Below are 19,654 nucleotides of genomic sequence, written 5' to 3' on the forward strand. Positions count from 1 at the left end.
AATGCTACTTAACTGCAACACATTGATACGTTAATAGGCACTACAATAAAACTGACACTTCTAGTTTCAAAATAATCCCTTACCATGGGAATGTCTAAGAGGAACCTGACTAGTGTCTGGGGATAAGACACTGCTCTCCTAAGTATTTTGAAAGTCTTGGGGAAACTTTTCCCAGGCCAGTGGTTCTTAAATGACTTGGAGAGCTAAAAAACAAAACAAAACAAAAAAAAACACAACAAAACAAAACCAAACTTCTATGTGCTCTCTGTAACCCAAATCCAAGTTTATAAGTGAAAACCACCTACAAGAAAGAGTTGTTAGGCTGCTTAGGGAAATTTGTTATTGTCATCTAAAATCATGTTGCATCACAGGACTTCCCTGGTGGTCCAGTGGTTGGAAATCTGCTTTACAAAGCAGGGAAAAATGGGTTTGATCCCTGGTCGGGGAACTGGCATTCCACATGCCTCGGAGCAACTAAGCCTATGCACCACAACCACAGAAAAGCCTGCAACACTGAAAGACAGGCCCGAAGCACTCAAATAAATAAAATAAATAACCATGGTGCACCAAATTAAAACATACAGAGCTCTATCTGCCTGAGGTCTGTTTTGCTTTTAACAGCATTATCTCAAAAGCTGATGTTATAATGAAATTATTTAAGTTGAATCATACACACTCACTGTTCTTGGAGAGGGGAGTGTGCAAGAAGGGAACAGGCCATAGAATTTAAATATCAGCAGCATCACTAAAAATTAACTGACATCATATACCTTTGATGAAGTAGAATTTTTCTATCAAAAACAAAGATTTCAAAATAAGTCAAAGGTATAATATTGTATGGAAATAAATGCTTATATATTTAATTCTATTCCCTTGTACAGGGGTGACAGGACTGTGTACCCCGTGTTTGTCTTTAAGTCTGTAGAATAGTTCTCTTACCCATCTCCAGATGTACAGGACATTAGAGCTAGGAGGGCCCTGGCACAGAGATTACCTAGTTCTGGGGCTTTAGAGTTGTGTTCAGTAAGGGTTAGTCAGCTAACCTTTAGCTAACCCTTAGCTCTCAGGAGCTAAGGAATGAGATGGGCCCAATTTTTAATACTGATATTACAAAACAAATGTAGCCAAGTGTAAATAACCGGGCACTTGAGATAACTGGGAGTTCCCTGTACACTGTTACATGATTTCTTTAAGTCTGAAATAGTATAAAAGTAAACAGTTAAAAATATAGGAAAGAAGGAACAAGAAATTTCTTTAGAAAAAGAGATGGCTGCTACTGCTGCTGCTGCTAAGTCGCTTGAGTCGTGTCCGACTCTGTGCGGCCCCATGGACTGCAGCCTACCAGGCTTCTCCGTCCATGGGATTCTCCAGGCAAGAACACTGGAGTGGGTTGCCATTTCCTTCTCCAAGAAAAAGAGATGGAATAATCTTCAAAACAGCCAAAGTGAAAAAAGCTAGGTACAGAAGGGTATACCTAACAACCATTTGTCTGGTTTTGGTATCAGGGTAATACACCCTCATAAAACAAGTTGGGAGGTATTACCTCAACCATTACTTTCTGAAAGAGTTTGTATAAAATTACGATTATTCCTTAAGTGTTTGATAAAATTCGTAAGTGAAGCCACCTGGGCTTAGATTACATTTAAAAACTTGTAACAAGCCTTTAAACTTTAACTCCATTTATTTAATATACTTAGGGCTATTCAGATTTTCTATTTCTTTAATGCATTGGTTTTGGCAATTTGAGTCTTTCAAGGATTTTGTAGATTTCATCTAAGCAGTTGAATAACTGCCACAAGATTATTCATAGTATTACCTAATTATCCTTTTAATTTCTGTAAGATCTATAGTGGTATCCCCTCTTTCATGCCCAATACTGGTCATTTGTATCTTCTTTTTCTCTTTACTAGTCTGTAGAAGTATCATTAATGTGATCTTTTCATAAAAACAATTGTTGGTTTTCACTGATCTTCTTTACTATGTGATACTACCTTAAAAGACAGCTGCTCCTAATGCCTACTTTATTATTATATAAATAGTACTCTACTATTTATAAAGAACTGTGGGCAGCTCAGGGACAGAACGAGAAATCCAGAGAAGTTTGATTCCTGATAACAGAACAGATATGACAACATTTGCTAAACTTGGTTTGGCATTATCTAGTGTCACAAGCATTGTTTTAATGAATAAGACCAAAATTAAAAAGAAAAACCACTGTATATTCAACCATCTTGCATTATTATGTGATACACACATCTCTGCAACTTTATGTGTTTATCAGTGACATACTGAGGATAGAGAAGAGATGTTTTATGATTCCAATCTGTTCCTGCCTAAGACATCCTTACCAACAGCTTTTCCTGTTTGTACAACATTCCGACTTGTTGTAACCATGACGTTTCCAAGTTTTTTGCCACGCTCACTGTTTTGAACAGAACTGAGTAAAGGAGAGAAATGTTAAGTAAGTAAAGTTAAAAAAAAAAAATCACTCACATATACATTAACCACTCTATAATCATCCCCCAAATCAGAATTATTGAGAAAAGATAAATAATTCATTATTTGTTGTACATCAATTAATTTACTAATATTTTAAATACAGGAATTTTCAGAAAATTTTAAAAGAATATACAGATGAGCCAGAAAGTAGTGTAAGGACATAAGGATGTATGGTTATACATAATTTGTATGGTCATAATTTGCTAAAGTTACTTCACCAGAATAAAAATGGCAAATCCTGCTATTAGTTCACACCATTCTCCATGGAACAGCAGTGTTTTCATTTTGAAACATACACACTGCTGAGCTAGAGAACGTTATGCACATATTTGGTTACTATTTGAAGCACAAGTCTATGAAGTGGAGAAAAACAATTCCCAATTAGCGATGAAACACATGGCATGAATTCAGACAGAAGAACGTTCCTAGTATTTTCCCTAAATACTCACTGTGAGAATCTTAACTTCATGTCTGACACTGAGTACTGTCCTTGGAAAGGATGGCTGTAAAACAAAGTTTGAGTTTAGACTATGAGTATCTCACCAGTGAAGCTGCAACACAGAGTTATCACAAGGAAGTGTCAGGAAACTGCACTGGGGTGACTCAGGAGGGCGGTGGCGCTCCAAACGCGACACCGGAAATAGGGCTCCGATCACAGCTCTCCACTCACAGTCACGGAGTCTCTCTCAGCTTACGTACTTTGCTTGTAAAATAGGTGTTTTTTTTTTTCCTTGGGTGGGGTTGGTTTGTGTTAGTGCTGCCCTAATGTTCTTCTTTGGTCTGAGGTGGGGCCCAAGCACCAACATTTTAAAAAAGCTCCTGGGACAGTCAGGGTTAGAGTCCCTGACTTTGGCCATGGCTTGATTCTGGCCATCTTATAAATGGGTGCTATTGGTCAAAGGAAGATTTAATCTGTGTTATCAGAAAAGCAACTCAAAGTGCAGATCTTAGGGAAACAGTATGTATAAAAATCAGGGAACCTGATCAACATTACACTATAAAACAAGGAATCAGTAAACATTCAGATTCTTATCTCATACACAGGGCAGGGGTCCTTCTGTCAATGTCTAACAAAGAAAGTGACAAAAAAAAAAAAAAAAAAAGTCACCCTGGTGAAATTTGCAGCCACTTATTAAAACATTAAAACGCTATTATGTGGCTAATTCACGTGAATGTATGGCAAAAACCACCACAATATTGTAAAGTAATTAGCTTCCAATTAAAATTTAAAAAATGCTATTATGGCTTTTCAAATGATAACAAATTTATTTACTGGTCACATTAGGCATACATAACAACCTCTCTTTTATCTGGATTTCCGAATCACCAGTTGAAAGCATTGAGAGGACTTAATTTTCTAATCTTTAGGAGTGGAAGAAAGTGTTTCAAAGATCTCAAACCTTACATTTAGTTTTGAATATTTCTAAATTATATGCCCTGATGACAGCTGAAGACTATCATCATTTCTGTTTTTAATTTGGTGAAAATACTGAAAATCTGCTGACTATCATATCTGCATAATTTCCCGATCGAATTTTCTGGTCTTTTGCTTCAACTTTCTTTCTCCTCAACCTAAATAACCTCAGTTATTTACATAGTTTTAAAAGTACTGTTTTCACAATCCTTTAAAACACATGCCAGCTAATCCTCATAAGGACCTGCATTAAAATCTGTAGCACTGCTTCAAGTTAAAGGCACTACAGCAGATGCAGCAGCTGAGTAAAGATCTGTCCAGGCTAACAGAGCCCCAGGGGAGGAGACAGAGCTGTGAACGGCCACTCCCCCAGCACCGCTGCAACCAGCGCCACTGGGCAAGCAAGCTCACATCTGTTTCTCTTCATTACTCTTTAGAACACAGACCTTGTGGTTAGTGAGGGAGAAGACCTTGAACTTAGTCCTTTCATTTAATTCCATTAGTGTTTTTGCCTTTTAATTCTGTGTTTTTACCACATCCAAATGGCAATCTAGGTTTCTGCCATAGCCCAGTATGAGGACGAAATTCACCAAAACTGGTCCTGAACCTAGTCACGGTTCTTGATGGATAAGTTTAGCAGACATGTTCTCCCAACCCCTGCTTCCTTGCAGATGCTTCTGCAAGTTACAATGACATAAATCCCTGGGTTTTGTGTGTGTAGCCCCACTAAAGCACATTCCCAAGTCAAGTTTACCCAAGTTCCTAAATAATATGGTAATCAGTACTAAGTTGATTTTTGTCATATTTTCATGAAGAAGTAAAGTTTAAAATACAATTATACTCCAATAAAAATTAATTAAACACATACACCAAAAAAACACAAATGAAAACAAAAGTTCAATGTATACTTATATCATGAAGAAATTAAAATCCTTTCATTTAGACGTTCCCAATATGTACACATTATATCAATTGATCTCCTTAGACTCCACTCTCCCATTCACATGGCGTTTTTTCTTAATGGCCCAATTCTCTAGCACATTTAAATGCCTTTTACGTGGAATAAAGTCTTTGCTCAGTCAACAGTCAATATTATGACAGGTATTAAATTTTGTTGGATCTTAGAATCTGATATGGAAATGGCACCAGATTTTACTGCTTATCTAGGAATTCAAATATTGACTTTAGTTGGTCACACTTCATATTTTACAATAACCTCTCAGTTTTAACCAGTGCTATTTCCCTCAAGGCTTCTATCTCGCTTGACCATTCTGCTGAGGCAAAAATCCAGAGAAAGGGAGGAAAGATCGATATGACATATGAGCATCCCCACAGGCTAGGACTTTCGTCTCCTAATTATACTGGAAGCTGGGAGAAATGTTAGCGCTTCCAAAATGTCTTGTGCTTTGTGAGTAAGAAGTGTGAATAGGGAAGCAGTTTCAGCTGCTTCCCTGTACTTAGGAGCCTTTTTTATTAAAAAATCTATTTAAGGGATTCTTGAAGATATTCACAGTATCATCAGAGTTCAGACATGATTTTCTTTATTTGGAAACCCTTAATAAGTCAACCACCTCTATCACCCTGTAGAGGATGTGCTTACTTTGGATTTATTTCTGCAAGTGCTGGATGCTTGTTGCTGTTCCAGACCCTGTAGTTGTGAGTGTTCTTCCATGCTGTAACAAAGGTCGTCCCATAGTCCGATAAGATCTTTTCATTATCTGTCAAGTAAATATTTGAAAGTTGGGCTGGACTGTAGCCAGTCAGGGTTATAAAGATTAATAACCAATAACAGTAAAGAAATGGCTTTAGCCTCCCTGTCCCCTGCTGCTTTCTTGGGGAGAAAGGCTACCAAATGTCAGGAATCTTGGGTCAAGTTCCAGAACCCTAGTAAGAAGCTATGTGGCTTTTGCTAAGTCACTTGATCACCTGGAATTTCATTTTTCTTACTAGAAAATAAGGGGGTTGAGCCAAATATTTTCTAAGGTTCCTAAAAACTCCAAAATATTTCCATGTTCTCCTCACCAAGGTAAGGAGGCATAGTACTATTTATTAAAAACTATAGACTAGAGTGGGTTAAACATACTGACATACATATATATATGGAGTAGGCAATTAGGGTATTTTTTAAAAATCTTTTCACAAACACCATTTTCTAAGAAAGGAAATTAGAATAATTGGTTCTTTTTAGCCATTCTTTTTTCTTTATCTTACTATTCGGTGAAACTCATTCTTGAGCCTCCATGCATTTCATGGTCAAAATACTTAATAAGGGGATTTTCATATATTTAATGCATAAAACTTTTTGGCTTCATCACTATCAAGAGGAAGCTTCAATCCACAGTGCTTCTTCTACTTGGTAGAACAGAAAAGGTTTGGAGAACTGATTCAAATGGCTATTGCTTCATATATTAATTCCAAGTTGCTTGCTTTGAAGGTGAAACACGTGACTTTCGTCGCTGGGAGAGGAAGAAAAGAACATTCATGGTTCTGTATGCACCATAAGGAAGTGCTTTTAAGAACATATTCATCAATCAGCTCACTGGGCTAAATTTCCTTTAAAAGCTTGGGTGTGAACCAGACTACTTGGGTTGAAGTCCAGCTCAGTCTCCTACCAGGGGGAAGAGCAAGTTATTTAACCTCTCTGTGCCTCACTTTCTCAAATCTGTAAAATGAGGATGACATGGTATCTACCTCTAAGATTGCTGGGACGATGAAATGAGTTAGTAGATGTTAAGTGCTCAAAAAAAAATAAGGGTGTGTCTCCACACATGTTAAATGTTCCCTCTGAAAATACATAGCTACTGTGTACTCAGGAAAATATTTTTAAGAAGTAAATTAATTACTCAGGAACATACATGACTGGTGGAGACTTGGGTTTTCTTAATAGATAAACTGAGTGATTCTGGGTTAGAGGATTTAATTTGGGGATCTCAGTTGCTACAATTGTAGAAGAGGCAGACACTTAAAAAAAAAATCCCATTAACAAATAAGGAGTCACTCCATAGATTTCTTAATGACTGAAGAACATGCCTGAAGCCTGGATTTAAAACTCTACATATACTATTGGAAAAACTATCTAGGAGGTGGCAGCAGTGGGGTTGATTTAAACAACTACTGACACCACAACGTGAAGGTACTTAAACACTGTGGAACCATACACTTATAAATGGTTAAGATGGTAAATTTTATATGGATTTCACAATTTTTAAAAAAGCAACCTGGAAACAGTTGGAGAGATCATTGAGAAGCAGGAAAAACAGAAGCTCCATATGCTTTTAACAACCTTACCACCATCACTACCAAATCTGCTGCTGCTGCTAAGTTGCTTCAGTCGTGTCCAACTCTGTGCAACCCCATAGACGGCAGCCCACCAGGCTCCCCCATCCCTGGGATTCTCCAGGCAAGAACACTGGAGTGGGTTGCCATTTCCTTCTCCAATGCATGAAAGGGAAAAGGGCAAGTGACACGACTCTTAATGACCCCACGGACTGCAGCCTACTAGACTCCTCCGTCCATGGGATTTTCCAGGCAAGAGTACTGGAGTGAGGTGCCAGTGCCTTCTCCGACTACCAAATCTACTGATTTGCTAATATGCAGGGTGGCAGGTGTCCCAGGTGTGAAAGCTCATTGCAGAGCTTCATTTTCTCCTTGAATATATTCGTTTCTATGGGGAATGAGAATTTTAACACAGGAGCGATTCTATGTTTGCCTGATCCATTTTAAACATTTAATAGGGATACTGTCAGAATGTGATCTGCAATGATTTGTTTTTTTAATTTTTTTTCCATCCCTCGTATATCTTAAAAACATGTAAGCAGTGTTTATAAATAGCACTCAACTACTGATATATCCTTCCATATGGTGGAATACTAAGTCATGTAAAAAAGTGATGAAGATCTGCATTTACTCTCTTGATACATGTTTATATTATAAAGAAAAACTAAGCTATAAAAAACATGAAAAATGGGATCCATGTTTGCAAAAAGACTACCATGAACACTACAAAACTAAAATCCAAAACATATTCATAGAAAAAGGTCTAGAAGGATATGAATTACTCAAACTGTGAAGAGTAGTTAATTCTATATGTGTGGAGTGACAGGTAATTTTTCTGATCACTTTATTTCTTATGCAATTCAAAGCATCCAGAGTTAACAAAATGAGAAAGTGACTGTGAGCTCCTTACCTAGCTGCAGTGTGGCGGCCAACAGTGCGTGAATATAGACTGCAAACTGTGCTCGGATCCACTCGTCACCTCCCTCCCAGCCCGTGCCATCCAGGAAGACGTCGTCCCGGTTCTCAGTCACGTGCCTCACTAGGTAATCTGCGAACCTTAGGTCTGCAGTGGTTGGATTGAGCAGCTTCCTAAGTTCTGGATCATGGATCTGGATCAGAGCTTCTTCTACCTAGAGGGTTCCCAGGTACAAGTCAGAGTCTGGGCATTCATGCAGACATCCATGCCACACTTTAATGAGTAACTACTGGGAAGTTGAGTTGGAAATAAAAAATATGAATAAAATAGCATTCTCAAAAGATGAGCCTAAGAAAAAGACAGGCTTTTTATTCTGAAGCTGTTTCTTATTTTTCACTATTTAAAAAAATGCTCATTTTTTGTTCTTACATGCATAAATACTTAATTTTGAATTATAAAAGTGATTCATGTTGACAAATATTTTGGAAAATATAGAAATGTACAGTAAAAATCACCTTTATCATACAAATAGAAATGAATACAATTAATTAAATACAATTACTAAAAATTTTTGCTTTGACTGCACAGATACTTTGGGGTATATTTATTATGTAATACTTGACACAGAAAGAACTATATGTAACTTACAGGTTAAAGTATAATAATAAATACCCATCAGCTTGCCAACCAACTTTAGAACTAGAATGTAACAATAATGTTTAAGAAAACTCTGTGGTCCTTTCATCTATATCCTCCTGTCTTGGAAGGTATAATATATGTATTTTTCTCCCTCAATATTGGGATCCATATAGCTTTGAATCCCAGATTTTTAATTTATTGTATTATAAACATTTCCCCAGGAAGCACATTCTGGTACTTTCTGTTAGGAACTACAGAAAACTTAGGGTGGCTGAAATCCCCTCCACCCATTTGTAAAAATTATTTTAATTGTAAAAGTTAACAAATTATTTATACTTCTATATTAATAAGATATCAAATGTTTATCTCTAGCTCCTTCCACTTGATATTGGGGCATATTAAACAAGGTAGAGGTATTTAAACTATTTAAATGATAAACATACTTTTATTGTGAGACTATAGTAAGACTCGGAGAAGGCAATGGCACCCCACTCCAGTACTCTTGCCTGGAGAATCCCATGGACGGAGGAGCCTGGTAGGCTGCAGTCCATGGGGTTGCGAAGAGTTGGACATGACTGAGCGACTTCACTTTCACTTTTCACTTTCATACATTGGAGAAGGAAATGGCAACCCACTCCAGTGTTCTTGCCTGGAGAATCTCAGGGACGGGGGAGCCTGGTGGGCTGCCGTCTATGGGGTCGCACCGAGTCGGACACGACTGAAGCGACTTAGCAGCAGTAAAGTAAGACAATCTCTAGATTGCCTTGGTAGGAATCCTGGCTCATCCACTTAGCAGCTATCTGATCCCCTCTGTTCCTTAGCTTCTTCAGGTGTGATACGGACAGTAACAATGCCTATCTCACAGGTTGTTATGAAAACTAGATAAGTTCATATACCTAAGGTGCTTACGATGCCTGGCAAAGGAAGCAATTATGACCACTATTAGTGTTATTACTATGCCCCAAATTCCATTTAAAAAAGAAAAACAGGGACCAGCAGTCAAGTATCTGCACTCAGATGTCAACTTACTTCCACAATGGCATCACTGAGGTGTTTCTGTTGTCGAAAAAGGATATTAGTAGCTCCAGCAACAAATCCTCGAATGGTGACATCAGAGAGAAGATGATGCTGCTGCAATGCCATATAAGGCAAACACAGATATCCCTATGAATTACAAGAGTAGAAAATGTTAGAAAAGTAATGGAACAGCCATGTCTCTCATAACAGCTGGTGTTTTGGTGGTTCAGTCACTAAGTTGTGTCCAACTCTTTGCGACCCCATGGACTGGGCCATGGTAGCCCACAAGGCTCCTCTGTCTATGGGATTTTCCAGGCTAGAATACTAGAATGGGTTGCCATGTGCTTTTCCAGGGGATTTCCCCCACTCAGGGATGGAATCTGGGTCTCCTGCATCACAGGTGGATTCTTTACCAACTGAACCACCAGGGAAGCCCCTCGTCAAGCCTAGACAGCTAATAGTAGGAAAGGAAAGTTCCAATCTTCCTACAACCTCATGCTATTCCTAACACAGCTGATCTTTGAATCAACACAATAATATACCAATAATAACAACCACAGGTCCTGACTGTATTAAGGCCAGTTAATTGCTAACCTGCTCCATTAATGGTCAAATCTTGGCAAGGTGGTCTAACATGAAGGTTTGTCTTGTGTGACCTCTTGGCTTTCAGTTCAACTTAAAAGCTACTATAACGATCAAGCTAGGTTTTTTTTTTTTTTTTTTTTCATTTAGGAATGAAGTACTAATATTAAGCCCATTAAAAGTCTGCCGTTTATTAGAAAGCTGTTCCTTCTTCCAGTAAAATTTTAAAACACAGGCATTTGCACATAACCACCAAAGTACTCTTGTGAGAATAGCAAAGCACTGCATGGCAATTATTTTACTGTCCTATAATTTAAAATGATACAGTATTTCAAGATATTTGCTACTAAATGTTCAAAGCAAAAATGACCATGGCAGTAGTTATGTATTTAAAATTTCCAGTTGAATTGCATTTGAAAATGCCATTGCCCTGAAATTTATATTTTAACTGCCAAACCACAGCAGGGAGTTAAGTGTACAAAAAAAAAAGCCTATATCCTGAGAAAAAAGGAATGCTAACACTGGAATGATGCACTGAAGGAAAATCAAGATAGGTCTCAACAAGTGGCATAATTTGTGTATAAAGCCAGGAGGGAGGACTCGCTGAACTCCTGAGTTTGTTTTCTATCAAGTTCGATGACGGCTTTATTTATTTGTTATCCTAATCATTTTTAAAAAAATAAAACAAAACACTGAACCACAGTTATCCAGATAATGTCTTGTTTCTACCATGAGAATTTCTCTGAGGGAAGGAGACACCATTTCTGCTACTTCATGTCCTTCCCTATGTCTAGGATGTACCATACCGCCAGCTATTAGGAGAAGACATAAGAGAAGACTTCCAGAAGTTGGAATACATGTCTGGTAAACTAGTTTCATTCTCCTTCTTGACAATGTTTTCCTCCCCTCTATAAAATGCGAAATAGCAGAAGCAGCAAAAATAAACCCATGTCTATGCCTTACACATATTCAGTATATAGTGCTTCTCAACCCACGCCCTCTTGTGACTAAAGGTGGAAAGGACCCATGCTCATGCCAAAGCACTCAAATGGCTGGCAGACTCATGGGTCATACTTTACCTTGTGTGCTACGTATTAAAAATTTGTTACCTATTTCTTTTTTTTTTTTGTTACCTGTTTCTGAACATAAATACTACAATGCTGAATGCTCTTTCAAACTTTATATGGACTCCCCCGAATACTCCTACCTCCCCAGCCAGGACTGAGAATCCTTGATAAGGGCACTTTCAGAACTACCAATATTACAAAGATTGATTCAGTTGCTCATAGTATTGCATTTCACAACTGATTCTGTTAAAGAGGAAAGTCTGTTGTCAACAGTGGAATTCTTGGCTAAGTCGCATGAAAACTAAGAATGTAGTTTTTTTAAAAAGTCAATAGTTCAAAGTTCTTTTTTTTTAATGAAGAAATACAGTCCTTAAAATATTACACATATCCATATTCTTTGACCCAGGATTTTACTTCTTACAATTTATCCTACAGATACACCTGTTCATATGTGAGATTTGTAAAAAGTTACTTATTGCAGCATTACTTACCATTGCAAAAGACAGGAATCCTAACTATTCATGACTAGGGCAATGAATCAGAGAAGGCAATGACAACCCACTCCAGTACTCTTGCCTGGAAAATCCCATGGACGGAGGAGCCTGGTAGGCTGCAGTCCATGGGGTCGCTAAGAGTTGGACACGACTGAGCGACTTCACTTTCACTTTTCCCTTTCATGCATTGGAGAAGGAAATGGCAACCCACTCCAGTGTTCTTGCCTGGAGAATCCCAGGGACGGGGGAGCCTGGTGGGCTGCCGTCTATGGGGTCGCACAGAGTTGGACACGACTGAAGTGACTTAGCAGCAGCAGCAGGGCAATGAAAAAATGTTTTTCTATATGATGGAGTACCTTGCAGTAAATGATGAAGTTCATCTCCAGGGAATATTTTGTTTAAAAAAAAAAAAAAAAAAGGACATAGATTAGGTAAGGTTGGTTACCAACAGAGAGGGGAATAAATTTCCTGCTATTCTCTGAGTAGCAGGGAATGGAATGAGAGAGATTTTTTATTATTATAGATGCTCTGGAACCTTCTTAATATTGAACATGTAAGAGCATTGCAGATTTATAAAATTATTTTAAATAGTAGTTCAAAATAACCTTAAAATTTTAGCATCGTCACTTTTACCAATGGTCAATCTAGCCTAAATTTAAAGGTCTCCAACGTACAGAGGCATGGCCTCCCTGGTGGCTTAGACGGTAAAGCGTCTGCCTACAATGCAGGAGACCCGGGTTTGATCCCTGAGTCGGGAAGATCCCCTGGAGAAGGAAATGGCAATCCACTCCAGTACTATGGCCTGGAAAATGTACAGTGGCAGCAAGAGTCTGAGTACATTAAAATACAGCAGCCTCTACACTCAAACACACCACCACTTTCCACTTTTCTAGGGTGCTTTAACTTCTACATTCGGGCTGAGGTATATAATGGCCAAAAAAAAACAAAAGAAACTGAAGAGATATTTGCACACCTATGCTCACAGCAGCACTACTCACAATAGCCAAAATGTAGAAGCAACCCAAATGCCCATCGATGGATAAATGGATAAGGAAATTGTGGTATATACATACAATGGAATATGATTCAGCCTGAAGAAGGAAAGGAATTCTGTCATTCGCTACAACATGGATGAACCTTGAGGATATTGTGTTAAGTGAAATAGGCCAGTCACAAAAAGATAAATGCTGTATGATTCTACTTATGTAAGTATTTAAAAATAGTTAAGTTCATAGAAACAATGATGGGTGCCAAGGGTTGGGGTGAGGGGAGAATGGGGAGTTGTGGTTTAAAGAATACAGACTTTCAGTTTTGCATGATGAGAAAGTTCTAGAGATCTGTAGTACAACCATGAGAATACACTTAATAGCACATAATTATGCACTTAAAAATGATAGAGGGGATAAATCTTATATTTGTTTTTTGACCACGATTAAAATGAAGAAACAGATAGCATCAAAAAACACACCTCAGCTTGGAAAATCTGGCAGACCTGCTGTGAGCTGATCTGTTACAGCACTTCAAAAGCAGGTACATATACACAATGGAGTATTACTCAGCCATTAAAAAGAATACATTTGAATCAGTTCTAATGAGGTGGATGAAACTGGAGCCTATTATACAGAGTGAAGTAAGCCAGAAAGAGAAACACCAATACAGTATACTAACGCATATATGGAATTTAGAAAGATGGTAACAATAACCCTGTATACGAGACAGCAAAAGAGACACTGATGTATAGAACAGTCTTATGGACTCTGTGGGAGACGGAGAGGGTGGGAAGATTTGGGAGAATGGCATTGAAACATGTAAAATATCATGTATGAAATGAGTTGCCAGTCCAGATTTGATGCACGATACTGGATGCTTGGGGCTGGTGCACTGGGACAACCCAGAGGGATGGAATGGGGAGGGAGGAGGGAGGAGGGTTCAGGATGGGGAACACATGTATACCTGTGGCGGATTCATTTTGATATTTGGCAAAACTAATACAATTATGTAAAGTTTAAAAAAAAAAAAAAAAAAAGCATACTGCCTTCTCCGTTGTGACCTGGGAAGGGCTACAATGTCATTAGGACCAACTGCCACTTTCTTATCTCTCAGGTCTGAGATGATAAGCATGTTTGTGAACCGCAAGCCTCCATACTGTAGGGATGTCAGTTCTCTCCAAACTTTATCTAGCACTTAAAGGTAACCCCTATCTAAATCTTAAGTATAAGTAAGAACTTAAGTTGATCCTGAAATTGATGTGGAAATGCAAAGGGCTAAGAAACTCCTGAACAACAGCAGCAAGAGGGGAAGCCTTTTCTCTGCCTGACACGACATAATGGTAATTAATACAGTGCGGGACTGACCCAAGAATAGACAGATACATGGATGAAGCAGCAACAAAGCACAGAGACAGACGCCCTTCCTCAATATGCACAAAAATGAATTCCAGGTAGACAAAACCCAAAATGTGGAAGTCAAAACTACAAAGCCTGAAGTCTCACAAATCATGACAATGAGGAAGACAATCCAGAAGGTTTAAACAATTACTACACAAAAGGAAATTCAAAAGGTTACCAAGAATATGAAAAGATGGTCAGCCTCAACAGTGACTACTGAAAAAAAGACAAGAGCCACGAGATACCATCAGATTGGCTAAATATTAGGAGGTTTGACAATAACAACCATTGGTGAGAATGTGAAGCAAAGGGAACTCTTATCCACTGCTGTGGGAATAGAAATTGTCACAACCACTTTAGAAAACAGTTTGGAATTATTCTAGTAAAGCTAATCTACCCATTCCTTATAATCCAGTATTCCCACTTCTAAGCACTGACTCCTAAAGAAATGCTTGCACGTATACAGCCAAGATTACTGAATAAGAATTTAACAGAAGCGTTATTTGTAGTAACCAGAAACTAGAAACAATGTAGATATCCATCCACAGAATTTATATATTGCAGAATAGCCAAACCCAGAAAACTACAGAGGAATAATAAAACACAACTTCATGCAAAATTATGATGAAACTAAAAATCATGTTGAGAGAGGAGGGGGAAAAATTGTGGTGCCACTTAAATAAAACTCAAAAATATGCATCTATTACTTTTTAGCTAGTCGTCAAGTTATTTGTAGGTTCCCTAAATTTGAATATGACACACTATAAGCAAGCAAACCAAATATAAACTCAGAAGCAATATTTAAAGAAGTTTAATACATGAAGCAGAAAAAATTTTGGTTTCCAACTACATTTACTATTAATTCTTTCATAAGTTTATTGCTTTACTAAAACAGTTACAGACTGAAACAACAGAATTCTAAATTAAGTGATCTTCTGGTAGAGGCAATTATTACTAAATTTTTAAAAGTACCACATACATGTAATTTAAAAAACTAAGAAGTAGGTGTTCATCTTTTTTTAAAAGTTAAAAACTTCACTTTGAAAAAAAAATTTTTTTAGTGAATACCTAAAATCGCCCATAGATATCTATGAATACATGGGTACATTTTCTAAATTTTCATCTTTCTCCTTTGGTTCCCTCATTGCCCTCCCCTCATCCCACGGAATCCTGTCCTAAAGTTGCCACCAGTCCCATCTCCTCTCCCTCAGCAACCTAGTTTCTTCCTTACATCCCTAATTCAGCTCTCAGGAAAAGTTCAAGCATATTTTAGGGTCTGGTACCTATAGTGTTTATGTAATAAGCCTCATCTCTAAGACTGAGAAGAAATGAACCATCAATTTCAGGCCCCAGAGAGAAGACTGGAAATTTGGAGCTTTGGAATCTCTCCAAGCATAACTTTGATATGTGAACACAGTCAGGGGACCAGTCAACTCATTATTCTCTTCAAAGCTTGCTATCTTACTTCAGCAATACTGTGTGGGCATCCAGGCTTCTCTCTGGCTATATTTGAAATGACTTTTCGGGATGCTTTGCTAATCCAGGTCTTCTCTACAAGTATTTTTAAGATCTTCAAGAGAAGGAAAGAAGAAAAGCCTAAAGGCAACTCATTTTTAAGTATATTTCATATTCCAAAGCTGCTGACATCAAAGAATCAGCAATTGTATTTGAAACTGTGATTAAACAAGTTAGATTTGAATCATTACATAATAAAACAGAAAACCTAAAAGGAAAATGTTTGATTTACTATAATGATGGTGGTAAGCCCATCATATATTCAGTACTGGTGTAACATACACAAAGAGAATATTCTGCCAAACAGATATTAACAGCACACACAACACATTAACATTGCTTTGTTTAGTTCAGCAACCTCGCAGACAAAACCAAAATCCCCCACCCCAGTTAATCTCCCTCCTGGTATCTCCACAATGATAAAAATTAGAGTGGGTGGGTGAAGTTGCAAAAGTAAGGGCTCCAAAAAGTATAGGCAGTCATGACACCCACATGTGAGTTCAGAAAACCCACAATTTGTGGCTGTTGAGTATACTTAGTAGTCTGAGGGCCCAGAGTTTTCTCCCCAGGCTCCTAAACTCCAGTTTTAAGCAAATATGCATTAGTTCAATCAAGAAACCGATTAAGATAATTTCAACATCCCCTAACAGACCACAAAATGAACAAAGACAGCATTTTCTGCTAACTATTCAGCAATACTGACTTGGGGCAAGTACTTATTTGTAAAACTAGATAAACCCAGAAAGAATTTACCACATAGTGGAGAAGAACTGATGTCAAGTCAATGCTATCCATTTTCTTTTCCATATAAAGTTTTACTTCCAGCATAAAGGAAGGTATTTAGAGAAAAACAAATTTTGTTCTAGTTACTGGACAGATGTATCTGTCTTTCATGGTTAAACTGAAAAGCCATGGATACAAGAATTTAGAACCTAGTATAGGGCCTGGCATGTAGGAAGGTAATAAATACTTCTTTGACTGAAAAATGAAATGGGACTTTTCATCTTCTTCATTACAAAAAATAATTCATGAATGAGAATAAAGTAGCTTCTCCTGTTAGGATTAAAAAAAAAAACAAACCTCAAATGTAGCTTCCAGAATCCTAATATAGTATTACTGACATAAAGAAATGATATCCTAGAAATAAGATACTAAATCAAAGATGCAATTTGTTTTACTATGGTGTGTTTAAATTATTTTAAAAAATTAGAAATACGTTTTGTATGTTTTTCCATAAAAAGATTAAAGATTAATTTTTAAGGCAAGTTAACCAAAAGTGTATTATATCTATGAAGGGTACTAATATTTAAGTTAGCCATCTAAGCTTTTTATTCTTTCTTATAAAATTGAAGCTTTTGGAATTATGGTATTTTAATATAGATTCATTAAATGTAATCAAGGCTGTCTTGTTTTTTTCCCCTGAAGGTAAACCTGACTAATGAAAAACACACCAAACACAGTGATCGCTGACCTCAGTTTCCAAACTCTAATCAAAACCCCTGCAGTCTTACATCATGGTCACGGGTGTCATAGTACTACACATCTGCTATGTTATTTTACACTTTTCAGTGAGAATTTGCACACTTAAATGTGTTCAACACTGAAAGTTAAAGGATTTTGTGCTATCCTTATGGGCATTAATGAAGGACGTTAACTCTTACCTTTGTGAAGATGGCCAGGGGCATGCCATACTGGTCCTCCTCCAAGCCAGAAATCAGCCCTGGTATTAGGACCACCTGGCCGGTATTAGCTTGAGGTTGAACAGTAATCGGAGGACTATCTGAGGGCAAAGAGTCCTTTGGAAATGAGTTTGTCTGTTCTGACCCCACCTGTTCTCGTTCTTTCAAGGAGGAGTCCTCCAAGACAGTAGGATCCAAGGTCTCCCAGTCACTTTCTGAAGACTCTGGAGATGGGCGAGAAGGAGGTTTCAGATATTGATTGCTATCACTGGCTTCTTGTTCACTACTATCATCTTCTACCTGGAACAAAGGTTCTTCAGTTTTGATGGCTGCATCTCCTCCATGGTTTCCCAGGATTTTCTTGACAGTTCCCAAGTTGGTATTTGAAATGTCAGAAGCAGGCACAGAAACAAATTCATCTGCAGGGGGATTACTTTCCTGAAGCCCAGCATCTTCAGACATACTTTTTCGGGGTCTATACTGAGAACTGTCACTGAGTCCATGTTCAATCATGCCTAAAACATACAATATTGGAGAATAGTTTGGCTTAGAAAAAGATATCAGAAGATAAGAGCTGTGTGTTCTGCTTTAAATAGTGGACGCTTATAAAAATTTTTAAAGAGCTATGCTTACTCAAATTTTAATTGAAAAAAAGAAAATCTCAGACAAAAGAGAAATCTATTGTCAAAGTGAAAATATCCTATTAAAATAGACGGTGACCCTAACCACTTTGTCCTTGAAAATTTTTATCATTCAAAGGTCCAGAATAAGTAAGAGAGTGGAAACTGCTACCCTCTTACCTGGAAAAAGGGATAACACAGTCATCAGGGCACCCACCAATTTATTCACTGGAGAAATATAAAAGAGAACCTGAAATGGAGTCAATCAAAATTAAATTAGAAAATCCACGAGTCCACAATGACACTTTTTAAAAAAGAAAAAAGCAAAGAAGGGAGAGAAGAAAACTCTTCTTTATGGAAGTATAACAGCTAATAAATACAGAATTTATGACAGAATCAGAAAATCATGGTTCAAGTAAAAATTACCAATGGATGCTGAAACTATTGTGCAAGGCTCTTGGGCAACAGGATATTTATTCATATTAGCTTCAAATTTATCATCCCACAGTTCACTTATTAATTACAAAGGAAAATAACAAGTACTAATACGAAGAAACCTGGCCATCACCACTTTAGTCAAATGATCAAACTTCACATCACCAATAAAAGAACAAGCAGTTATGGGCCTCCAGTTATGATGCCCCAGGAGGACACATCACTACCTATACAATATTCTTGCCAAAAAAGTTTAATCTGAAATGAGAAAAAGGAAAATAATCATACAAATCTAATATTAAAATGCAACTAATCTGGATTAAAAAAAAAAAAAAAGATCCATGTTATAAAAACAGAGAAACAAAACAAGAAGCGAGGTGGTAGAACTGTTTGAGATTAAAGAGAGCTAACAATGCAATACAGGATCCATGGTCCCCAGATTAAGAAAAGCAAACGGTTTATAGCACATTATTATGATACCTGGGGAAATCTGAAAAGGCACTGTACATTAGATGTCATTTATTATCTCAATGTTAAATTTCTTGAATATGAAAATACTTTTGTTATGTAGGAATATACCCTATTCTTTTTTTTAAAGGTTTTATTTATTTACTTTTGGCTGTGCTGGGTCTTCATTGCTGTGTGGGCTTTTTCTTTAGTTGCAGAGAGCTGGAGCTCGGAGAAGGCAATGGCACCCCACTCCAGTACTCTTGCCTGGAAAATCCCATGGATGGAGGAGCCTGGTGGGCTGCAGTCCATGGGGTTGCACAGAGTTGGACACGACTGAAGTGACTTAGCAGCAGCAGCAGCAGGAGCTACTCTCCAGGTGTGGTGTGACAGCTTCTCATTGTGGTGGCGTCTCTTGTGGAGCATGGGCTCTAGGGCTCACAGGCTTAGCTGTCCCACAGCATGTGGGATATTCCTGGATCAGGGATTGAACCCGTGTCTTCTATATTGGCAGGTCGACTCTTTACCACTGAGCCACCAGGGAAGCCCCAGGAATATACCTTTATTCTTAAGAAAAATATCTGAAAATGTTTAGGGATGAAGTACCGTGGTTCTACAAATTAGTTGAAAATTATTATGATTCAGGGGGAAGAATGAACATATATAA

General features: G+C 37.7%; 1 protein-coding gene across 3 annotated transcripts in view; it reads right to left on the reverse strand.

Annotated features, from left to right (window-relative positions):
* AVL9 (AVL9 cell migration associated) overlaps positions 1-19,654 on the reverse strand; it is a 57,897-nt gene that overhangs the window by 4,597 nt on the left and 33,646 nt on the right. The window contains exons 9-16 of one of the 3 annotated variants that reach the window (XR_003110963.3): positions 18,286-18,355; positions 17,468-18,000; positions 9,774-9,908; positions 8,100-8,319; positions 5,514-5,631; positions 2,949-3,002; positions 2,349-2,437; positions 84-203 (exon numbers count right to left, since the gene is read on the reverse strand). Coding sequence is in view for 2 of the 3 variants with exons in the window: in XM_006066292.4 (XP_006066354.1) it covers positions 2,349-2,437; positions 2,949-3,002; positions 5,514-5,631; positions 8,100-8,319; positions 9,774-9,908; positions 17,468-18,000; positions 18,286-18,355 (1,219 nt within the window). In the remaining variant the exon portion in view is untranslated. The remainder of the gene's footprint in view (positions 1-83; positions 204-2,348; positions 2,438-2,948; positions 3,003-5,513; positions 5,632-8,099; positions 8,320-9,773; positions 9,909-17,467; positions 18,001-18,285; positions 18,356-19,654) is intronic. The other 2 variants (XM_006066293.4, XM_006066292.4) reach the window with 2 other exon arrangements.

Source organism: Bubalus bubalis, chromosome 8 (assembly GCF_019923935.1).
Source record: "Bubalus bubalis isolate 160015118507 breed Murrah chromosome 8, NDDB_SH_1, whole genome shotgun sequence".
NCBI lineage: Eukaryota > Metazoa > Chordata > Mammalia > Artiodactyla > Bovidae > Bubalus > Bubalus bubalis.